Source organism: Rhagoletis pomonella, unplaced genomic scaffold (genome assembly GCF_013731165.1).
Source record: "Rhagoletis pomonella isolate Grant_MI unplaced genomic scaffold, Rhpom_1.0 Rhpom_scaffold_00006, whole genome shotgun sequence".
NCBI lineage: Eukaryota > Metazoa > Arthropoda > Insecta > Diptera > Tephritidae > Rhagoletis > Rhagoletis pomonella.
Window position 1 is genome coordinate 51,739,835 of NW_023458560.1, and position 23,296 is coordinate 51,763,130.

The window sequence follows — 23,296 nt, forward strand, 5'->3', positions numbered from 1 at the left end:
CGTTTCTTTTTAGGAAATTCTTACCACCATATACATATGTATTATTTACACTAGTAACTATTTATGTAAATATGTTTATATTTTTTATACTTAATATATGCAAATAAAAGAAGTAAACACAACAACCATCGAGTAAATTTTTATTTGTGTCAAACTGAAACTTTTTTTCCAATAATAAACGGTTAGCTGATTCACGTCTACAGCAAGTTCATAAAATTAATTGAAAACTTGTATCAACCAAAGCATTGTTTATATTTGCTGAACAATGATTTTTGTCAACTAACAATATTGTCCACTCAAGGTAGTCGTTTTGTAATTATTAACAAATATACATTTGTCCCAACTAGAAGGCTCAAGTAAATTGCAGACTTTCGTGAACTAGATATTTATTTCGCCATATCCAACTATGCCACTTGGTCACTATAACCAAATCTTGGTTATTATAACTAAACCGTTTTCTGAGTGTACACCAAAGACAAGCCAAATTGGTTTGGATTTAGTACGACTTATTGATTGATAAACACGTTTTTTTCTGGATAGCAAAGCTTATGCATAAGGTTAGTGTATACTTCTTTGGTAGACACAAACTTTCGAGGTTTCTGAGTTTTCAATTTCAAGTAATACATTCTCGAAAATAAATTTATGAACAAATTTTCATTCTTATATTTTTAGGGGCCACTCGATAAACACAAGACTCAAAATGTTTCCAGATGTATTGGAACGGTACTATACCATTTGGTATACCATGTAAGCGACTAATGTTATTGGTAAATCCATTTTTGGTACCTGTTGCGGTACAAGTTACCGTTGGCGAGGATGGCGAAGAAACACCGCTTGTGCTTAATGTAGACAATGCTGATGGATTACAACCGATAACTATTAAAGATTATATAGCTGCTATGATGGCGATGTCGGATGACGAAGATGATAAAGGTAGTCAAGGCGAACGGACGATAGAATTGATAAGTAAAACGGATTCATTGCCGTCATACCGTTCGGTCGGCACAGAAATTTCTACGTGTAGTAGCCATTTTGAAGAAGAAGTCTTAGGTAAATGAGCGCATACATATGTATAAAGATGATTGTAAATTTTTGATGTGTAAGCATCTTGCATAGCTCTTATTAATTTAATTTCCGTTAACTCAGCATAAAATTAGCAACTGCAACTTGGCTAACCCAGTAGAAAATCATATTTCAGGACCATTTTGGGACCAGCTCAGGACTACTTCGGTAAAATTTCGGGAGCTGTTGAGGACTATTTCAGGGCCATTTCGGGACTAATGCTGGCCAATTTCGGGACCTATTCAGGACCAATTCGGGCCTAGCTCGGGATCATTGCTGGACCTGTTCTGGCCCATTTCGGGCCTAGTTCTCGACTATTTACAGACCATTTTGGGGTTAGTACGGGACCTGTTCACGACTTTTTCAGGACCGTTTCGGGCACATTGCTGGACCGTTCCGGGACCTGTTCAGCACCATTTCAGGACTAGTTCTCGACTATTTGAAGACCATTTTGAGACCAGTTCGGCATCATTTTGTGACCGTTTCGGGACTGGTTCAGTACTATTTGACAACCTTTTCGGGACTAGGTCACGACTTTTTCACGAACATTCCGAGACTAGTTCGGGGTCAATTTGGGTTCGTTTCAAGGCTTGTTCGGGATCATTTCAGGAGAAGTTCACGATATTTTCAGCACCTCTTCAGGAAAGTTTTGGGACTTCTTCGGGATAATTTCGGGGTAGTTCAAAACTCGTAACGAAATGATCCTGAAATTGTCCTGATCTGTTCCTGAAGTGGTTAAGAAAATGTCGTTTACTGATTCCGACAAATTAATGATATTAAATTAAGTTTTATTGCTAACCTAACCCCATGTATATAACTGAATCGCCTAATGTATTGCCAAGGCGGACACAGTTGTTTACACATCAAATTTCATGAATACCTGGTACCCATGGCCTTTTTTTAATATTTACACTATTTCGCATACCCTCTTAGATGCCATACCAGATTTTGCATTTACTATAGTCAACAAAATAAAGGAGAAAAAATATCTGGAAAACAGAGAAGCGGAAGAATGTGTAGTTAGCGAGGCTTTACAACTGCTATTGCATACAAATTATTTTAATTCGCTTAAGCAATTTTCAAATTATGGTCAAATGGATTGGAATATTGTGCCGTTTAACCCGAAAGAGATTTATTGTGACAAGGAAATTATATATTTGCAACCGAATGCAGGTAAAAGCATTTCGGTGTTACTAATACCAAATAGAGTAGGCTTATTCAATCGCTCGCTAAATGTACGCATTTGTCCAATAACCGAAGAAGAACACGATGTGGATAATACCGATGCACGCTGGGATCTGCGTGGTACATTTTTTATAAACTCAAAAATGTTTACAACAAAAATTTGGTTGGAATACAATTGTCGCTTGCCAGAGATTACTTTCACACAAGATATAAGCTATGAAATGGAAAGTATCTACGTTGGCCAAGGAGTAGAATTAATTATGTCTTTTAAAAATACAACCAATGTACCCGGTTTCTTCCACTTCGATGTGATAGTAAGGCACAAATAAATATACATTTATTACTGTAAAATGTCCAATTTCATCCTTCCTTTCATTTTTTTAATGCATAGCCCGCTGACGACCTTGGTGAACTGACCTTGCAGGATGATATTTCGAAATATTTCATGCCCTCACATGGAGAAGTTGCAGTAGAAGGTACCATAGTATTTCATCGATTAGGTAAAGTTAAACTCTCTGGGCTGTAAGTATAAAAAAAAAAAAATTATTATGTTATGCTTTAAGCACTTCTGAGTTGCATTTTTACAGTATTAAGATAGTGGGTAATCCGAACGGATCGCCATTTCACATATTCGCCGAAGTGAAACCAACTAAAATCAAATTATCAGCGACCACTATTTACAAGCGTCAAAAAGTACTCGAATGGTCTGTGGTACATTTGTGTATAGAAAATGATACACCAACGGTAACAAGTTTCACCATGAGGCTGGTAAGTATCCACGTTAACATATAAATTTTCCTTGCCTAAAAAAGGCCCGCACAGACAGGCGCGATACGACGGTGCGGCGTGTTACGATATGTCTGGTTGTACCGCATACCGAATCTTCAATGTAAATTTACATAGTCGTATTAGCATTAAGAAGTTCAGACATCGTGGCCTATAGGCAGCTGCTTTTCATGCTGTCGTAAGTGACTTTGAAATCAAACAAGTAATTTTTAGCAAAAAAAAAACCGACTTCAACTCTCATATAAAAAAATATATATATATATATCTCACGATCCGCTGATCGGATCTTAACCAGATTACTATGGGACCACCTCTGAGACACTACCTTTCCGATGCAAAAAGAATTATCGAATTATCGGTTGACGTGGTCCAAAGTTATGCGGTAACATACATAAAAAAAAAAAAAAAAAAAAAAAATATTCCGACGAACTGATAACCTCCTCCTTTTTTGGAAGTCGGTTAATAAAAATCAATGGTGTGTGTCGATCCTCTGCTCGCGAGTGTTTTCCAAATTTTGACGTATGGTGAATACCAGGTGGATAAGGCTCACTAATTGCCCTCAGGATGGGCTTCTACGCTACCTTGAAGAGGCTGATCCGGCTATAGTCTACATAAAATTTTATGCATGCATCTTATCACCGCTCCAGCAACTTTTTGTTGTTTTTCAGCCGCGTATTCATACCTCGTCTTAGTCGGGCGGTGTAGCATCGATTCCGTCGTCCTTGACTACCGCAGTCAGCGTTCATTTTCCCTACTACTTTTAGTGGTGATAACACCCAACAGGGTGGGCAAGGGTTCTCTCCAGAATTTCGGTGTGTTCTATACATCGTTAAACAGGTCACTGTGGTTGTTCTTACGAGACGAAAATTCGCATCAGCCGTAAGTCGCCTAACTTTCTCGTAGGATTTTCCGCTTGGCTATGCCTACTCACGAATATTGGGCTCTCTGTTTTTATGAGGGGAAATACCTGATGCGCTCGATTCGAGCGCGATTTTGTAGGCGGTATTCTTTTTTTCAGCAGCGGCGTACCAATTATTCTTTCGGGCTCACTGAAATCCGACTACTTCTTCGGCGGTGGTACGTAATGAGAGGTCTCATATGTGTGCTTGTTGAAGAGTACTTTCAGAGATCAAATGGCGAGGATGCCGGCTGCCTGTTGGGATTGCAGCTTTTCGACGTTAAGCATTCCTTTTTTTTACTTTTACCAAAAAGTGATCAAAGAACAACGAAAACATGGGGTCTGTCTATTAAAACGTGATCGATTTGTTTTTTGTTTTCCCGTCTGTAGCAGCCATGTAGCCTGACAAATCCTTTCATGCTGGAACCTCGTACTACAGACGACCATGCTTCGGGTATAGCAAAGTCGATGAACCTAATCGGAGTTTTCATCGCGTATACTGAATTCTCCAACGGTGGGGACCAAAGGTCCCTTCCTTTCGTTATGGAGGTAGCGCTCTTAAGTACGTTCCAAGCACTCATAAAAGAGATCTTCTGACACCTCGCTTTGGTACGGATTGTAGCTAGACGCTCGTCCACCGGGGTGAATGTCAGTACTAGGGAACATATATACATAATCCCTATTCCCCCACAAATCGAACACCGAAATTGCGCTGATTTTCATAGAAGCTCTAGTGTTGTACCCAGCGATTTTATCTTACCTCGCCCATCCCATTTTTTAGATGGCGGCGATGTCAACTTTAGTCTTTCTGAGGTCATCAAGTAGCTGGAAAGAAACTCTTTCCCATTGAACCCAGTGGAGCCTTTAAGGGTAGACTCACTCCAAGTTCGTACCTTCAATTCATATTTCTGTTGTTGTTGTTGTTGTTCTAGCGGCTAGTAAACCCCTCTCCGGTCGGCTTGTCCATCAACGTTGTCGACAGGCTCAGCTAAAGGGAGGCCCAGGAAGTGTGCAGCTTCCACCCACCCATCTAAAGCTTCTGTTCTTATTGCCTGTCGGTATGCAGTCGGGTCCAGAAGTTGTTTTATTTTGTTATGCTCCTTAATGAGGAACATCTGGGCCTCGTCATCCGGTTCTACGTACCGGAATGATTCGGGTTTTACCAGGCCAAAGCCTGTTGTTTCGGCGATCTAACCCCATTTAGGTCAGCGAAATCTCTCAATTCATAGGACTCTAAAGTCTCACTGTGGTCGTCATCAAAAGAAGGGGTCTCACGCGAGGTTTATTCGAATTTTACGGTGGAATTTTGCTTTGTGTAGTGGGTCTCAAACTCAGCGCACACACAGAACAGACTTCAAAACAGACAGCCGCTTGCAGATACACCTCCTAGTGAACAGACACTGTAGACTTCAATAAATCCCTAAACCGAATACTTAAAACAAATGCAACGGCGACCCCTCCATACCCCATTGCAACCCCGTTTGGTCTTCCCTTAAAAATACATAAATAGCAACAAATCTCCATAAAATGTTGATGAATCCTTATGCTTTATCTCTTTTTAGAAAAACTATAAATACCAATATATTGAACCCAGTGGCGCCGTACTTTCGCCAGAGGGCCAAGGCATGTATGTTTCAATTTTCTCAAAGTACTACGATGCGGATACTTATCACAATACTTTAGTCATAAATATTAGGAATAGCGCTACCATTGTGAGTAGAATTTATATTACCACAGCCAACCTATTTCAACTCTATTCACTCACTTACATAGGAAGTACCACTGACCTACGTCGTAGAGGGCTCACCCATCAATATGGAACCGAATATTTTCAATGGCCACGATTGTGGTACACTAATGATAAATTGTCAAGATAATAAGTACGAAACCGAAACGAATGAGCCAAAATATAAAAAAGAAGTAAAACTAACAAATAATGGCAAACATAGATATTGCTTTTATATCGACAAGTTACGCAATAATCTAGCGAAATGTGCAATTGAACTTGGACGTGGCCATTTGACAGTTTCACCGAAAACTTTATGTCTCGAACCGCAATCCGAGGGTACTTTGTATATAACAGCCGATTCCTGTGACGCTGGCATAATATATAATGAGTTTCGTGTCAGAATAATCGATCAAGATTGCAAATTGAAGGTACACACTACACGCTTTACAGTTACAGCCACATTTGTGGAACCGGAAATACATTGGTGTCAAAAGCTAATACAGATGGAGTATAATAGGACGCATATTTATAAAGATCATCCTGTGTTGGGTAAGTATTTAGAAATAAAAAGGCGTGAGTACCAGCTAGAGTACAGTTACTCGTACATATGTACATACATAAATAGGTTAGGTTAGAAATTAAACATTAATTTAATTTCATTGTATTCATACATTTTGTCGGGACCAGTACACGACTTTTTATAACCATTTCGGGAGTGGGTTCAAAGACTATGTGGAGATCTTACGGTAGAAAACTTACCGATATCAATAAAAAGAACAGAGTCAAGACATCTGGTAAGACTCCTAAGATGGCGCTGCTTGCTAGTAATAAGACAAGAAGTATAGGAAACGCATCTTTCGCGAGGAAACAGTAACATTAATTTGCGAGCGTCCAGCTTTCATAAGACAAAGACTGGCTCTAGTACTTGTGAAGTCCGGCTACAGAGCCTACAATCAGCAATCGACAAGGGGCGAAAATGTCTACGGCAATTCGCATGGCTTCAGGTTCGTGAGTACAGATTAATTGTTCATAAATGTATCTGGTAGCACTACGGAGCCTTGTGACAGAAACCCCTAACACTTATAGGCAAGGGAGTCTAGTTGACAACATCGTCACTGAGGATAAAGTAGCTTGGGCTACTAGATAAACCTCCGCGACCGGATGGAATCATACCAGCTATACTCCTCATAGTCATATTTCAAAGACAAGGAGGGAGGAAGAGCTATCCTTATTCCTAAAGTAGGGAAGAAAAGTCATAGCCCTGCAAAAGAGTTTAGGTCCATCGGCCTCTTATGATATTTCCTCAAGATAATGCATAGACGTGGAAGGCGTCTTTAACAATGTTAATTTGGCATTCATACACTCCTCCATGGTTCCCGTGGGACTGGATCTACCGATCATTCTCTAGATCGACGATATGTTGATTACAGGAAACGTCGAAGTAAGGAATACAGCCACACTATGGGAAAGACTGGTGGCTACGGCCTATATTATACATGGGTTTCCATGGTGGTAATTAGACCTATCCCCACCATGACGAGCTGGTTTGGTAGAAGGCGTTTGACTCAAACTAACAAGCATGCCTGTACAAAATTTACTCAAAACCCCAGGGGGCATTAGATACACTCCTGAATATTTCACCAACATATTTATACGTGAAAAAAATCGCAGCTAAAAGCGCTCTAGCACTTACGGCGTCTAACAGGCTGCGAAAAACTTGCAAAGATTACGCCACTTTCTTCGACAGAGTTGGGGTGGAGTACAGTAGCTATGATTCGACCGAAATTTTTAAATCCATTTTCCCGACAGAAGTGACTGGGAGCTTAATAAAATGGACATTGGAACAGGACCTGACGAATTCCCTCAGAAATTATTTCTCAAAGAGTCCTATAGAGTCTCTAATCACTGCAGCGGTTTCCAGGCTACAGTATATAAAATTGACATGGAGGCAAGCTCCATCTAAGCTTGCCTACGTTATTGACAGTCAAGCCGGCATCAAAGCCTTTTAGGGTCTACAATGACTGACTCGATATGCATTAAGGAATGCCGAAGATTCCTACAAGATCTTCAAAAACACAAAATCAATCTTTGCTAGGTCATTCTGTAAATGAGGAAACGGACTAGTGTGCTAAAAAAAGATCAGAGATAAAATTATGGGAAGCGATCCAGATCGTAAAACCTCCGCTGCAATTCCTATCCTCACAAGTTGAGAAAGTGACCCGTGCAACCAGCAGTAGCAGGTGGATTAATCTGAGCACTTGCGCTGTATCGCGCTTACTCTGGCCACGGCTTGCTGAACGAAGAAGACGGAGTTTACTAAGGCTCACAGAGCCAAACTTATGGCTTCTTACAGGAATACTAGCGTCCAACACTTCTCTCAACAGTGCTATTGAGCTTTGTGCCACAAATGCCCTGCACTCGAAAAAATAACTCCTTAAATTTATTGGAGAACACTTCGGGAGCCTAGACAGCTTAGGGAGAGTCCCATTGGAGGGTTTACTAGGATTCGCTAGAGACATTTAGGGTAAGCTTGGGGAAACCATCTTACTGGGCATTGTGATGAGCCTTTGTGGTGTCTTTTCAGAGTTGCCTGCATAACCTAAACAAACCTAGGGTGTGAGGAATTTACGGGACAGCCAGCATAGCCTTACCCAACGTTATTATCTCAACTCGTTTCACAGGCATGCCTTTAGTTGAACTTGAGCCATCATGTTTCAGACAGGAATATGTCCATTGAAAATAAGAACAAGTTTTAAAGACCAAATTATTATTGTGTTGCCAAAAATAAGCTCAATTCAATTAAAAAAAAATGTTTAATTTCCAGCCACTGCATGCCTAAAGAACATGAGTGATGTGCAGAGTAACGTCTATCTGAAAATTTTGGGGCCATTTAAAATCAAGCAGTTATTTGAACACCATTTCACTAAAGTCATTAATTTCACCATGAATGGCCTAGAAGAGAAAGAGATTTTAATATCGCTACATAAATCGGCAATACGTGAAGAATTTTGCACCACCGTGGATGGGCGCATACTCTGTGAGGCAGATAATAAATATCAGGTAATGGACCCCCCTTTCCAACACCGAAGTGCAAATCAAACGCTGCTTTTCAGTTAAAGAGATTGCGAATCCAATACTGTAGTTGGCAACAGCTCAGAACTCAGCACACTTCCAGCCCCATTCCCATGTCAGTGACAAAACTCATCGCAGGACAATAGTCATGGTCTTACCTACTACACCTAAAACTATAACGCACAATATAAACAAAGATAACAATGACAGTTGACATATTTAGAGCGCTTAAAATCAATTTACGGCATAGCTTTAGGCGCAGTAGGTAAGACCATGACTATTGTCATGCGATGGGTTTTGTCAATGACATGGTAATAGGGCGGTCAAATTTACAATGAAAAAGTAGATTAAAAAATTAGACAAAAGCAAATTTATCGCATAAATTTTACTACTTTTCTCCCTCCAACTTTTGTACACAGAGATCATTGCAATTGAAATTAATAATCCGCAGTCCAGAATTGAGAATCACACAACCGGATATGATAATATTTACACGTGAAAGGGAAACTTTGACTTATGTGGAAGTAAGAAATATATCTTGTTTGGACGCACAGTACAAATGGAAGAAAGTCGAAGAGAAGACGGCATATGTCGCAGATGTAAGATTTAAAAAAAAAAAAAAATAGCTTCCATTAAATAAAGCCCTCCAAACTAACTTCTACTTCTCCGCAGTACGATGACACCTACAAATTTTCACTTGATATACTCTCCGAAATAATACGCATGTTGGACATTGATGATAATGATACGGATGAGGATTCAATTTATCAACGCAATATGACTTTACGCTATCAGAAATATCGCTGCAAATTGAAACAACTCGAGGATCCAATTGGCATTTCGACTATCATCGATGAACTCATCGATAATTTGGATTTAGAACATAAACGTTATATGGTGAATCTGGTTGAAGAGGGTAATACTTGTTTGAGTGCGAAGCGTTGCACTTCGGGCGAATTCGTGAACAAAACTTTGGATGGCATTTTGCATGGTCTGAAACTGGAGGACTCCTACGATATTTCGCAAGAGAGTTTAGATGAGTGCGACAATGAGCGCACCATACACTTTTTAGAAAAGAGTGGATTTGTGAAGAAATTCAGTGAAGTAAAATCTGCGCTATTTTTACCGCCAGTCAAACCAGGTGAGTTTTCATACTAATTTAAGAGTTATTCGTGTTTAATTATTTGGAAGAAATACATACATATACATTAGACCGTACTGGAAAAAACTGTTCGCAATACACCCCTGAGTCTAGAGTATTTTTGCAAAGCAATTTCGAACAATTTTTTTATGTGTAAACATATTTACAACCGGAATGGGTAAATCTTGCGTTAACGCAGCAGAAAATTTTGTGACTACTCTTGAGCAACCCAGCAGAAAATCTGTAATTTTTCATTACAAACGGCCTGTGCTTACAGCTGTTACAGTAGTATTTACTAAAAGAATTCCACAACGAAAATATTACCGTCTACAACTTTTCGTTGCATAGCTTTATAATAATATATTGATTCAAAAACCAGGCGGAAGTCACGCGTAAACCAAGACGAATTCGGGAATAGTACATTTGACAACAAATCTAATCAGCTGTTCTAGCAACACTGCTAGTTGTTATACTTCGGAACTTTTTCGGGGCCTAGTTCGGGAGCAGTTCAGGACTAGTTGAGTTCTTTTTCGGGTTTAGTTTGGGACTAGTGCGGGACACACTAGTTTTTTTTGCCAAACGTAGAGATCGTCCTTCTAGTTTTTTTCGTTATATCTTCGGCATTTACAGTTGGATTTTAAAGTATGATATATCGAAGTTTTTGTAGAACTATTTGAAAAAAAAAGTTTTTTCTTGCCGAATGTAGGTGTCACCGAAAAATGTAAAAGGACGAACACTAGGTTCGGCATAAATTAAAAATATTTTTTTTTTTGAATTGCCTTGCAAAAATATTTTAAACTTAGGGATGTACGGTGAATGTAAACATTTTTATATCTGCTTTTAACAGGTTATGCCAAAACGGCTGTATTTATACTCGACACGTTTGGCAGTTGTCCGCAACAATTCGGCATTACGCTGGTAAATTTGGAAAAGGTTATGGAATTCTCATCGGAGAGCGTGTATCTCGGAGTCAAGGTACAAAATCAAGCACAATTTACAGAATATTTTGTTTTACAGCCATGCAGTGAAGATTAAAACATGTCTGCGGGATGAGCTTTTTTAACCTTTCAATGGATTTTATGTGGATGCGAAGAGAGTAAAAGCTCTTTCCAATTGACACCGCTTTAGAGTAGTGGCGGCTGAGGAATTTTTACTTTGTGTGCGACTATATGAAAAGTAAAAATAAAAAGCTTTAAAAAGCTTCCAACTCAGGAAATGGTTTGGTCGTAACTGATTTGGTCCAATGGCGGACAGAAGGAGCATTTATTCTGAGCGCGACTTTTTAAAATCTTTAGAAAGCTGTAAAAAGTTTTTGGCGGTGGATATGTTTTGGTCGCAACTAATTAAGATCGAGTTTAGGGATTTGATATCTACGTAGAACGGTGAAATGGAGCGTGACTTCTGGGTAGTTCGATACCTATGATAAAAGAGGCCCGTATTAGTTTATACATTACATTGTCTTTCTTTACTTCAACTTTGATAAATCGCCATAGATCCGAGCCATCTCGGGGGAACTTTGTTTCTTTTTCATCTCTCTGAAAGCTGGATAGAGAAATAAAAACAACAGGTATGAACTGAGACCTGCGCTATACTCTCCACAATACCGCTTCTAGTCCTATACTCTCCAGAAGGTTTAGTCTTAGAATTTTATTTAAAATCATTGAGTCTAGACTTTTCTCCCGTCTTCTTGAAACAGCTGGTGTTGAGTCGAAAAAACGACAGAGATCATTTGACCAAATTCTTAACCTATGCGGATGCTTAGTCGAGTTTAATTAGATATGTTTATCTTCAGTTTTACCCCATAAATTATGCTTTTGGTTTGGCGAAGTCCTGTGCTGCTTCGTCGGTGTTTTTTTTTATGTTAACCATCTCTTTCTTCTCGGATGGTGTTTGGTCCAACTACAAGGAACGCTTCAGGTACTGTGTTAGTCGAGGCCGCTTCATTCCTAGCAAAGTCGTTCGCTACCTCTTTTCCACTATGTCCTGGTACCCAAAGCAGCTGAATGTCATTATGTTCAGAAAGGGCGTTGAGTTTCTCATTGCATTCAAACTAGATCACTTAACCTCAAAAGGGAACAGAGGTTTGAGTATCGCCTGACTTTCGTGAAGGATTCGGACTCTCTCGATACGTTAGTTTCTACGTAAATTAATCTTTGCCCACCAACTAAGGGCATAGACTTCCAGTTATAAAATGCTCGAGTACTTGCCCATAAGCACAGATACATACTCTGTTATAAAATTGTCTGCCTTAATGCCTTATGTGCCTTTAGAACCCTTTGTGTATTACTCGCCTGAATATGCCTTTCCACAATAGAGGTACTCTAAGTGGTTTGACTGCAAAGCTCCATTTAAATTTCAACTCAAAAGCAACTACTAGTTCATATAAATTTTGGAAAGAGGACTAATAGAAGCTTAAATCCTAGATTTTCCATGTTTATAGTTGATAAAACTTTTCCTCATCCAAAGCCTTCTCCTGCGAAGTTTAAGATAGTAGTTCTTAAATCCCAAACCACTGCCCTATAGGTCGCTCACACTTGAGTGTGAGCCTAAACTTAAGGCCTCTTTTATATTATGTCGAAGAGGGCACTCTCGAACTTCCATCTGGTAATTATTATTAAGTCATCCGCATACCCTCGGAAGTGGAAACTATTGTCATAGAAGATTTGTAGAAGTCCGTGCGCTACTAAGCTCCACAGCGAGTCGACAGTACACTCCTTGCAGGCCAAATACTCTGAAGCTCATTTGCATCCCAACCAGCACATATATAGGGCAGGAAAGTCCACAGAAACTGCTATGGTGTAGATGAACAGTACTTTACGCTTTTCTCGATATTGGGGGACACTTCGACAATAAAGAAACGTAATGTGCAGTTGACTATCCGCAGATGGAATCTAAGGATAGCTAAGCTGTTTCAAACAAGAATTGCTGCAACTGGAATCGGGAACATCGTGGTGCCTGAAGGATTTTTCTGGGGAATAGTCTCTTCTCCAGACGGTTGAAAAGAAAACTACCCGAACTCTCCTCTACCCCAGGAACAAAATATAGAGAGAGACTGTCTCTAATAGCGTTTGCTACGGAATTGGGAGACCCTTCAACAGCACTGGGCTGATGCTACTTATATACCTTGAGGGATTTTTAGTTATCGGACGAGAGCAATGGTGAATAAGGTTTTTGTCAGCTTCAAGTCTGATGAAGAAGATCTAAACTCTAGGAACTCCGTCTCCTCTTCACTGGAGGTGGTATGAGGGAAGTGGGCAAAAGCAGGGCGTGGGCTCCTTGGTGTAGGCACGATTTGATGTTCTAATCGCTCGCCTGACTTATGTATGTACGTCATCCAGCCAAGCGTTCGCGAAATCTCGCAGCTACGGGGCTAGACGAGGTACCAACACAAAAGTTCTGAAAAGGCGCTGCTTAGCCTTCCTCATCTCTTGACTGTGCTCTATCAAATTAGCTGAGTATTCATCCCAGCATCTTGTGAGCATGTGCGCTTTGTTAAAAAGCATATGCAACTCCTTGCTTAGCGCTAAGAGTTTCCGAGATCACCAAGTTTTGTTTGGTTACGGAGCAGCTAGAGGTAAAGGCTAGCTGTCCTTGCTAAGCAAATAGCTAAGGTTTGTCAAGTTTGTTTGCCAGGGTTTTCTCCCAGAACGACCGTCCCGGGCCTCAGCTCCTAACACAAATTGAGTAGTTTTGCCATTAGACTCAGTACGGTCAGAGCACTCGACAGTCTGTTTCCAAAAGTTATGAGGACCTCTGCTTTGGTTCTGCTAGCAAATGTCGTTCCAAGGCCAGTATTTTGGATCCTGCGGTCTTAACTTATAAGTAGGTACTCACCCCTCCGGTTCATGCACCTGCTGACCTACTCTACACTGTCAGCGTTCGCACCGTAGCCGATGTTCAGCGGAAGGTTTTTCTTTCCGCAGTACTCCACGAGCTGACGTACCACAAAGAGTAGAACGTATTATTGTTCCCTGCAAAGAAGACCGGTTATATGTTACTCTAATTAGGGTAGTGTCACCTAGATGAGTGAGGTTCGTTAAGTGCTTCTCACATCCCTATATTCCCAGTAAACAGCAGAGCTGGCACAATGCTAATATAAGGTCATTCAGACGTGTAGACGATGGCGGGTCCTGCCATTCCGACCAAAAAGCACTCGCATAGTTTTATTTCACTCATCCTTGTTTAATTGAAAAGATCGCTGGTTCTTCGTTTTGACGGTCAAAGTTCTAAGTTTGTAGATGGGCATTTATTTCCTTAGTCTTCTTCTTGTCTTCAATTTCTCAAACGCTTTCTAAATCTCAACTAACCGATTTCCTGGGCGCACTTTCAGCCTTGGTATGAACTCTTCAATGCCTCTGTGCGTATAATCAACGTCACCCAGTATCCCATCACTGTAAGTGTAAGTCACAAAACAGTGGTGGACAAAAGTCAACGGCTCTTCCAAGGTTATGCAAAAATTATTGACAATAGAACTTTTGATATTTGCAAATTTAAGTCAACGCTGCTGCGGTTCGAAGGCATAATGGGTTTCTCCGGGCAATTCATGCATGAAATTCAAGTGACTGCGAATAAGAGCGAAGAGCAGATAATACAATTACGCGGCCAGGGTATAATGCCCATAATTGCAGTAACCACGAAATTGCAACGTCCCGAACAGGCGATTTTCGAGATTTTAGACGAATATGAACTACTACGCGCCATCTACTATTTTGATGTATTCAAATCGATAACCGAATTCGACGAAGATTTGCCAGTGCCCAAGGAGGAGGACAATGTCAGCCGGCGTACCATTGAATATTCATTGAGCAGCATAAACACAGATGCCACCACGAGCACTACGAGCAGTCGGCAAGCGCGTTTCTTTCAATTGATGAAAACTTATGTAATTGTCAATAATAATGGTGAACTGCCGCATGCAAGCGTGTTGGAGCAAATAATCGAGACACAAAAGTTTATTAAGCAATTGCAAGCAAATACGAAAACGGCGCTACTCTTACGTAAGGTGCATCAGGATTACGTGAAGCTGATCAGCAGCTATGGTGAATCGATGCCAATTAATCTCAAGCACTTCACCACACAACCGCTACCATTTCAGCAGCAGGGTTTTGTATTCAATATGAATCAATTGGTATTGGGACAATTGAGAAAATTCGTTATCGATTTGCATTTCTATGGACCTGGCAAACTGATTGCATCTGTGCGCACAGAGGTGAAAATACCTGGGCTGTATGTGGATTTCGAAGTGAAAAAGAGGTAGGAAAACTATAAAAGTTGTTGTTTGTTATTTAACTTTACGCACGCTGAATTAACTTTCTTTGTACGTAGTGAGAATCACGACTATATATTCTATGCAGCTGAAAAGAAATCGGCCAGCTTATTGGTCAAACGCTATCGCAATCTTTTTGAGCGTATTATCGATACAGAAACAGATCCGAAAGTCAAGCATGCGCATTCGTTCGATTTGGATCGTAAAGAGCAGCATACGCGCTTGGAAGTGGACGCTAAGCAGCGCAAAGAATTGCAGAACTACTATAACAGCTTGAATAAATCGGTATATGAAGATCACAAGCATCACTTTACTTTGTGCAAAATATTCAGTAACAGCAAGCGGAACTATTATAGCGGCGAAGCGAGGCTTGTAATTTTGTTTAAACCGGAAGCGAAGTACTACGAGGAGGGACAAATACTTGAGGATTATCTATACATTGATGTAAGCTGTAAATGAAAATACATGTTTTTATTAAGGAAGTAGACAACTCGAGACAATTTCAGGACCGTTTCGGAACTTGTTCCGGCCCATTTCGGAGACTAATTTTGGGCCATTTCGAGACCTGTAAGGAACCATTTCCTTACTAGTTCACAAACTATTTAAGGACCATTTCTCACTAGTTCTGGATTATTTCGGGACTAGTTCCGGGCTATTTCAATAACATTTCAGAACTAGTTTGGGATAAATTTGGCTCTAGTCCAAAACCGTTTCGGAACTAGTTCAGTACTATTTTAGAACCATTTTGGTTAGGACTAGTTCGGAATCATTTTTGGACTAATGAAGACAAATTTTGGCTCAGTTTCAAGACTTTTTCGAGATCATTTCGGGACAAGTACACCACTTTTTCGACCGTTGCATATTCAGGACTATTTCAGAACTATTTCGGGAGTAGTTCGGAATAATTTGGGATCGCTTCGGGAACTTTTGTGGACTATTTCGGAGCTATTTTTGGACCATTTCGGGACAAGTTTACGACTGTTTCCCAACCATTTCGGAACTAGTTTTTGGACCATTTGAGACTAGTTCAGGCGTACTTCGGGATCATTTCGGTACTTGTTCAGAACCATTTCGAGTCTGTTTTCGGAAATGGTTCAGGACTATTTCAGAACCATTACGACACTAGTTAAGGCCTAGTTCGCAATAATTTTGGGACTAGTAAGGGACCATTTCGGTACTAGTTCGCGATCATTTTGGGACAAGTAAGGGACAATTTCCGGACCGTTTCAAGACTTGTTCGAGATGATTTCGGCACAAGTTCAGGACTTTTTCAGAACCACTCCAGGTTAATTTCGGGACTAGTTCATGATCATTTTGGGGGTTGTTCGAAAGTAGTCACCAAATGATCCTGAACTATTTCCGAAGTGGTTATAAAAAAGTCATGTACTGGGCCTAAAAAAATTAAGAAAATTAAATGAATTTAATGTTTAACCTTTTTTATTTTTTTCTTTTTTTTTATAGCTACATTTGGGCCCCACTTTGCCTATACTGCTGCGTGGCCTCATCGCTAAGCGTGATTAGATTTGAAAATAATTTAATGAAAATAATGTAGGTGCTCACACCTGACTGGTTATCGGGTTAATTGGTTATGTGCCTATTTATACTTTTTATTCAGATTACAACAATAAAATAAGCTGGCGGATAATTATTTTTAACGAGTTAATCTGATAACCGGGAAGGTGTGAATACCTACATATGTAGAATATTTACAATATGTATTTCGAAGATTTTTAATGTATGCACATATCTATATGTATTTTCAAATGTAAAATTGTCTATTAAATATATCATTTACTATTTTTTTTAGTTAAAATGCTTTCACATATATTTTTCATTTCCAACAAGGTCTTGCATGCGTCAACAGTACATATTTAGTTGCCTGAAGAAGTAATGGAAAATAAGCAGCACTATGAACGAGCTCATTACAGGTAGTCCGGCCGCCTTAACCCAGCTCATTATGCTGTAGAGGAAAAGGAAACAAAATTAGATTCATACTTTTTATTGATAGTTTTTCATTTATTTAGTAGCGAGTGTTTGCCTAGTTGGTGAAAAAGGGAAATGTTTAGACTTTCATTTAAAACCTGACCTCTCCAAAACCAAAATATGTATTTGTAATTATTTAGGTAAGATTATCATCAAGGGCTGCCCTCATCCAACGTTGGAAGGAGAAAAAAAGGTTCGCTGTACACCTCTGAGTCTAAAGTATTTTTGCAAGGCAATTTAGAAAAACAAAAATGTTTTTACCGAAAGTATGGGTTACCTTATTACATTTTTCGTGATATCTTCGGCATTTACAGTTGGATCTTACCCACCACATCTCAGTTGTTATCACCCTAACGTACTACCCTAATGTCTATAAATTAATTCTCATCCAAAATCATTAAACTTTTGCTAAGGAAGTATTTTGATTATTCCAGTAATTATTTTTTTTTTTTTTGCAATTTACCTTGCAAAACTTCATTAGACTTAGCGGTATACGGCGAACTTTTTTTGCTTGCTTGTAAGGTTGTACGATCTAAGACACACTTTGGCGGACTCGGGTCTGTTGCAATACCGTAATAAAGATTTCTTATACGCTTTTTTCTCCTAGAAGTGGAAATGGTCGCAAAATCATAGAAGCTATATGTGCTCAGTTAAGCCACACCCTCAAGAAAATATTAGAGGTATTCAGCAAAGGCTCCTAGTGACTCATAGAAAAACTACGACATTCGACTACTATATCGATGGCTGAGTGGAAGATCGACCTATCTTGGCAGCCAGTTTAAAAACGCCCTATCTCAGAAAATTTTTCAACAACGCTCTACCTCAGAAAACTTTTCAAGAACGCCCTATCTCAGAATTTGGTTGAGGAAAGCCCTACCCCAGCTGCCGATTCAAAAACGCCCTATCTCAGCTTATTTTCAATGTATTTTCATTTGAGATAGGGCGTTTATGAACAGAATTCTAAGATAGGGTGTTTTTCAATAAAATTCTGAATTAGGACGTTTTTGAATCAAATTTTGAAGTAGGGCGTTCTTGAATGAACGCTTATAATTTTACACCTTGCCTGTGGTGTCCAATATATGTACATAAATCCACAGGTAAAAAGTAAAGAAAGGGTCCCTAGAACTCTTGGCTGCGTTGGGAGTAAATCACATCCTTTGAAACTTTGTCAGCTTGTTAACCGACTTGCGAAAAAGGAGAAGGTTATCAGTGCGTCGGATTATACAATCCCATTTTGTGTTTTTTTTTTTATTCTTTTCAGCTGGTCTGCAGGTGTATGGGGGAAATTTGAGCCCTTCCTAGAACGGTTCTTTTCATTACGAAACCATGTTAGCTTCCTGTCCAGAACATCGACCAAATATTTGACTTCCTCTGCATCAGGCACCGAATGCCAGATGCCGACTGAATTTCGCCGGAAAAAATAACGTCCATACCTAGAGATTTATAGGGATTGAAGAACCGGTGAACCCATTGGCATCTATAAATTACTCAGATGCCCACGAGTAACCAAAGGTATCTAATGATGGAGGAGCCAGACTTTGGAGTACACCCCGGGAAGTGTTTAAATGAAAGCTTCTGCGAGTATACACTACTTACTATCCTATCATCCAACTTTGAGTCGTTGAAATTCCTGCGGTAAAGCGGATGTCGGAATTGTTTAGTCTAGAACAGCGATGAGCAGAGAGAGCTTTTACTCTGCAATAGAAGTAACAATTTGATGCATGGACATATCCACAAATTTGCCTTTAGAGTAAACATGTGACAGATGTACATAGATGTCTGGAGATCTCTTCAAGGTCTAGAGCAAAGTATTTCTATCCTATTGCTATAAGAAACACTTTCGGCATGGCCCACGCTTTGAGGATGTAGGCTGCGTTTGGCACGATCTAAAACTATACAAAGGGTAACCCTGTTACTGCTTGAATCTCGGCTAAACCAGCTGGTTTGGACGGTTCAAACGAGTTGATGCCCTTTGTTTGGTTGATAAAGTTTTCAGCTGAAATACACTCAGAGATTATTGGCTGCCAAGAAAGCATTTTTAAATGTCCCTCAGATCCGGAATCGAGGTGGGTCCCTAGCGAGTTTTAATACGCACCTCTAATCTTTTGAGCCCATCGGCCGATTTGAAGTAGCTTTTATTTTATTTTTAGATAGATTTTATAGTTTTCAAGATTAGGCTTTAAAGGTTAAACAATTTTCTCTCGCTCCATCTATCTCTTTTGTTTCATTTGTTTGTCAACATTATTTGAATACTTACTTAAAATCGTCAGGATAGAATTCAAAAGGCTGAATTGGTATTTCACCACAATCGGAAATGGTAACGGGGTCTATGGGAAAATCATCAGTATCAGTTTTAACCTAAAAATTAAGAGATTTTCTTATGAAATTAATTTCCAAAAAGGTTATTTGTTTATTCCAAAGCTGAAACTGACATCTTCAATAGCATGCACCGTATCCATGCCATCCAACACTTTGCCAAATACTGTGTGCTTGCCATCCAACCATTTCGCCGAAATGGTAGTTATATAGAATTGACAACCATTAGTATCAGGACCACGATTTGCCATACCCAAATAGCCCGGACGATTATGTTCGACATTTAACGCCTCATCCTCGAAATAGTCGCCATAAATGCTCGTCGAACCAGTACCATCGCCTGAAATTGGAGTGATTATAAAGTTGAATAATTGGTTCACAATACAAACATATATACATTAGGGTGAATCACCAAAAAAAATTTATAGTTTTCTACCGTCATCATAAAATTGATTATATTTTAAGACTTACGCAAAAATATTGGTGGACCGATTTAAAATTACCCCCAAAAATCGAGTTTTCTTTATAAATAAAATTAGTTTTTAAAAATATTTGCCTTCCAAAAGCTCACCTCAGATGATATAAGGATTTCAGCTTAAAAGGTCTGAATAAAAATGGTAAAAATTGCATAAACGGACTTAAAATAATACAAAAGATTAATGATTTCGATGGAAAAGCAGTAGCAATTTTTTTTATGTAGGGTGACGCATCCTAATGTACACATACATATTTTTGCACAATTAAAAAGTAGGTGTGCTGAGGAGAGAAGTGACGCTTGGTAATTCAATTAAAATTGACGAAACATTTTCCTCCCCCAGACGAATCATTCCAATAACTTTAAGAACCACACCCAAAGACTCACCATTTACAATATCGCCACCCTGTATAAGGAAACGATTTATGACTCGATGAAATTTTGAACCCGCATAAGTGGTACCATTAATGCCGCGCAAGCAGATGTGTCGGAAATTGGTGACAGTTTTTGGTGCAATTTTCCCAAATAAACCCAAAACTATGCGTCCCAAGGGTTTCTTTTGATGTTTCACTTCCAGGTAAACTTTTGAAGTCACTGTAAAGCTGAGAGCTTGTGCCGCCGCCAGTAGGTAAACAAACCCGAGTAAAACTTGGTAAAGTTGCATAGCAAAATTTAAACTTTTTATACGGGTACTTCTTTTAACAATATTTTTCGGAAACTATGCGGCGAACTTAACACGGCTGATGTGGATATTTGATTGAGGGTGCGTGGAAATGCTTGGAAAATACGCGAGAAGCCTTACGACTACTATAAGTCGCGAGTGATATGTATATATATACAATAGGGTGGTCCCTAAAAATATCAACATCTAAATTTTGTATGAGGCGCGCACTCCTTTATTTTGTTCTACGTACAAAATAAGGATATTCAGAGCGTGAAATATACATATATATTTTTTTTAAATCGCAAATATTTGAGAAAATTTTTTACTTGAAATCTGATAAATTTTACATATTATTGAAAGTTATTCATCTATATTCCGCAACACGCTGAATTATAGCTAACCAAATTCAAAATTTAGTAGAATTTTTGTGATTAAAAAAAAAACTGTTTCAAATACTGGTAGGGAGCACTATTTTTTTTTTAATTTTGAAATTTTCTTGGATGTATTTATTTTGTACGTAGAACCAAATTAAAAATGTGCCCCATATTGATATTTTAAGGAGCACCCTAATGTGCATGCATATCGATATGCATCCGCACATGTAAACCTATGCTTTTACCTGCATAAATATGTATGCATTTTTGTGCCTTTGATTGTCATATATACATACATGCATACAAATGTATATATCTATGTTTATGTCAATACAAATTTGGTTTTCCGCGTCTGCGCAAAAAGATTGTAAAATTGATTTTTTTTTTTCTTTATTTATGTATATGGTAACATGTAAATTTTCTAATAGTTTCGGCTATGTAACATATTTTGTATTTATTTTTCAAAGGTGGTGCGAAAGATACTGAAAACTTTTTGGACTAGCGATTCCTTATTAAGTTGACTGTGAGACACGAGATTGTAGAAGCGATGCACGAAAGACATGGACGTTTTCAGCAAAAACTGCGAGCGCAACGCATCAATGAAATCACTAGTCCAAAAAGATATTTCTATGCAACAGAGAATTAAGCCGTTGAAAAAATGGATCAGAAACCAGACTTGAAATTAAAAAATATGTATATTTTTGTACATATGTATGTATGTATGTGTTAGGGTGGTCCTTAAAAATAACAATATCATGGGCCACATTTTTAATTTTGTTCTACGTACAAAATAAATACATCCAAGAAAATTTCAAAATTAAAAAAAAAATAATAATGCAATTAGGCATCACTACCAGTGTTTGAAAAAAAAATTTTAATCGCAAAATTCGACAAAAAAGTTCAGGGCTGTTCAGGATGTTGTGGAAATAGTCTTCGATTTTCAGTTGGAACTGCATTTGCAAAGTTTTTGCTTGCTGCCATGGCAACCGTGTGCATTTTATTGTTGTGAATTTACCAATGCAACGAATATGCAAATCCAAGAGCATATCGTCAACTGAAATGCAAAAAGACGTAACAACATCGTAAATGAAATGGAAAAAGTCGTGACTAATATTTTAATTTTTTTTTCATAAAATGATGTGTGGAGTTGTAATTCGATGAAATCCATCATATAAATCAAAAAGTGAATTTTTATTAGATATGACTTTTTGCATTTCAACGATGATGTTTGTTACGTCCTTTTCCATTCAGATCCTGAACCGCCCTAGTGATTTTATGAATTTACATGAATAAGTTTAAATAATATGTCGAATTTCTCTGATTTCAAGTAAAAATTTTGTAGAACCTCTGGGATTTTAAAAAACAATGTGAAAAAAATAAATTTTAATTTTTTCAAACCTTTGCAGCGGCGACCTACTAAATTTTTTTTTTATAATTTTCAAATTTTCGTGGTTGTTGTCATTTTGTACGTAGAACATACAATGTTTATATTTTTAAGACCCACCCTAATATGCATGTATAAACAATTGCAATTTCATCCAAGGTGTATAATCTTTATACATCAGTATTTTTATTGGCATCATTTGTCATTTTTCGTCTTAGATAACTCTATTCGAACCACCCCTCACATGTGATTGATTCGTTCGTAGTATTGAGCTTTCTTGTCGAAGGCCAACAACAAAGTGTTCTATGAGTATGTAGTTATGTTCTAACTTACTTTTACGAATGCAAAAGTGGAAGATGCAACTACACGTAAACTTAACTATTTGCTGTACTGTTATTTAGCATACACAGTATAAATAAATGGATATATATATGTATGTACATACATACATATGTGATAACGTCGGAAGCTAAAGTCACATCAATTTCTCTGTGCTTTATTTAAACGTAATTCTGCTTGTTGAGCAATGCAACTTGATTTAAAAGCTCAATAATTAGTCTAAGCCAGTCTGAGCCTATTTTGTTATACATATTAAAAAACTTACCTAGTTCTTAATTTTAATAGATTCGACTGTACAACAGTAAAAATGTATCAATAATCGACTGGGTTAGGCCAGACCCTCACATAGTTCAGTAACCAGTTACGTTATCAGTGAGAAAGCTGCAACTAATACGCTTCTCACCATAAGTCCTGCTTATCGTTAAGACCTGATTAAGCGACTCTCTCGAACACTCATCGTCTAAAATTCATAGATCGGTGAACTTTGTGACAAATGTCTGCAATGCTGCTTTCAGGGCCTCTTGCACAAGAACCCTTCCGAAAGCAAAAAAAAAGTTATGAAGTCCTGCGATTTCAGCACTGAGGAAAATCAGCATGAAATGTTTTTATCAAGCCAAGAAAA

At 38.6% G+C, this 23,296-nt stretch overlaps 2 protein-coding genes across 2 annotated transcripts in view; one reads left to right on the top strand and one right to left on the bottom strand.

Moving 5' to 3' along the window:
* The window catches only part of LOC118741975, a 109,217-nt gene extending 92,557 nt beyond the window's left edge, over positions 1–16,660 (top strand). The window contains exons 10-21 of the mRNA XM_036473941.1: positions 1,996–2,561; positions 2,639–2,769; positions 2,835–3,015; positions 5,494–5,643; positions 5,705–6,209; positions 8,485–8,720; positions 9,152–9,331; positions 9,405–9,873; positions 10,721–10,848; positions 14,204–15,126; positions 15,199–15,583; positions 16,601–16,660. Of these exons, the coding sequence (XP_036329834.1) occupies positions 1,996–2,561; positions 2,639–2,769; positions 2,835–3,015; positions 5,494–5,643; positions 5,705–6,209; positions 8,485–8,720; positions 9,152–9,331; positions 9,405–9,873; positions 10,721–10,848; positions 14,204–15,126; positions 15,199–15,583; positions 16,601–16,660 (3,914 nt within the window). The remainder of the gene's footprint in view (positions 1–1,995; positions 2,562–2,638; positions 2,770–2,834; positions 3,016–5,493; positions 5,644–5,704; positions 6,210–8,484; positions 8,721–9,151; positions 9,332–9,404; positions 9,874–10,720; positions 10,849–14,203; positions 15,127–15,198; positions 15,584–16,600) is intronic.
* Positions 16,661–16,844: 184 nt separating this feature from the next.
* LOC118741709 (peptidyl-prolyl cis-trans isomerase, rhodopsin-specific isozyme) lies at positions 16,845–20,745 on the bottom strand. Its single transcript, XM_036473680.1, has 4 exons — positions 20,301–20,745; positions 19,555–19,778; positions 19,380–19,480; positions 16,845–17,099 (listed from the first exon to the last, which is right to left on the bottom strand). Exons 1-4 carry the CDS (start codon positions 20,575–20,577, stop codon positions 16,997–16,999), a joined length of 705 nt encoding a protein of 234 aa, XP_036329573.1. The 5' UTR covers positions 20,578–20,745; the 3' UTR covers positions 16,845–16,996.
* Between the last annotated feature and the right edge of the window lie 2,551 nt (positions 20,746–23,296).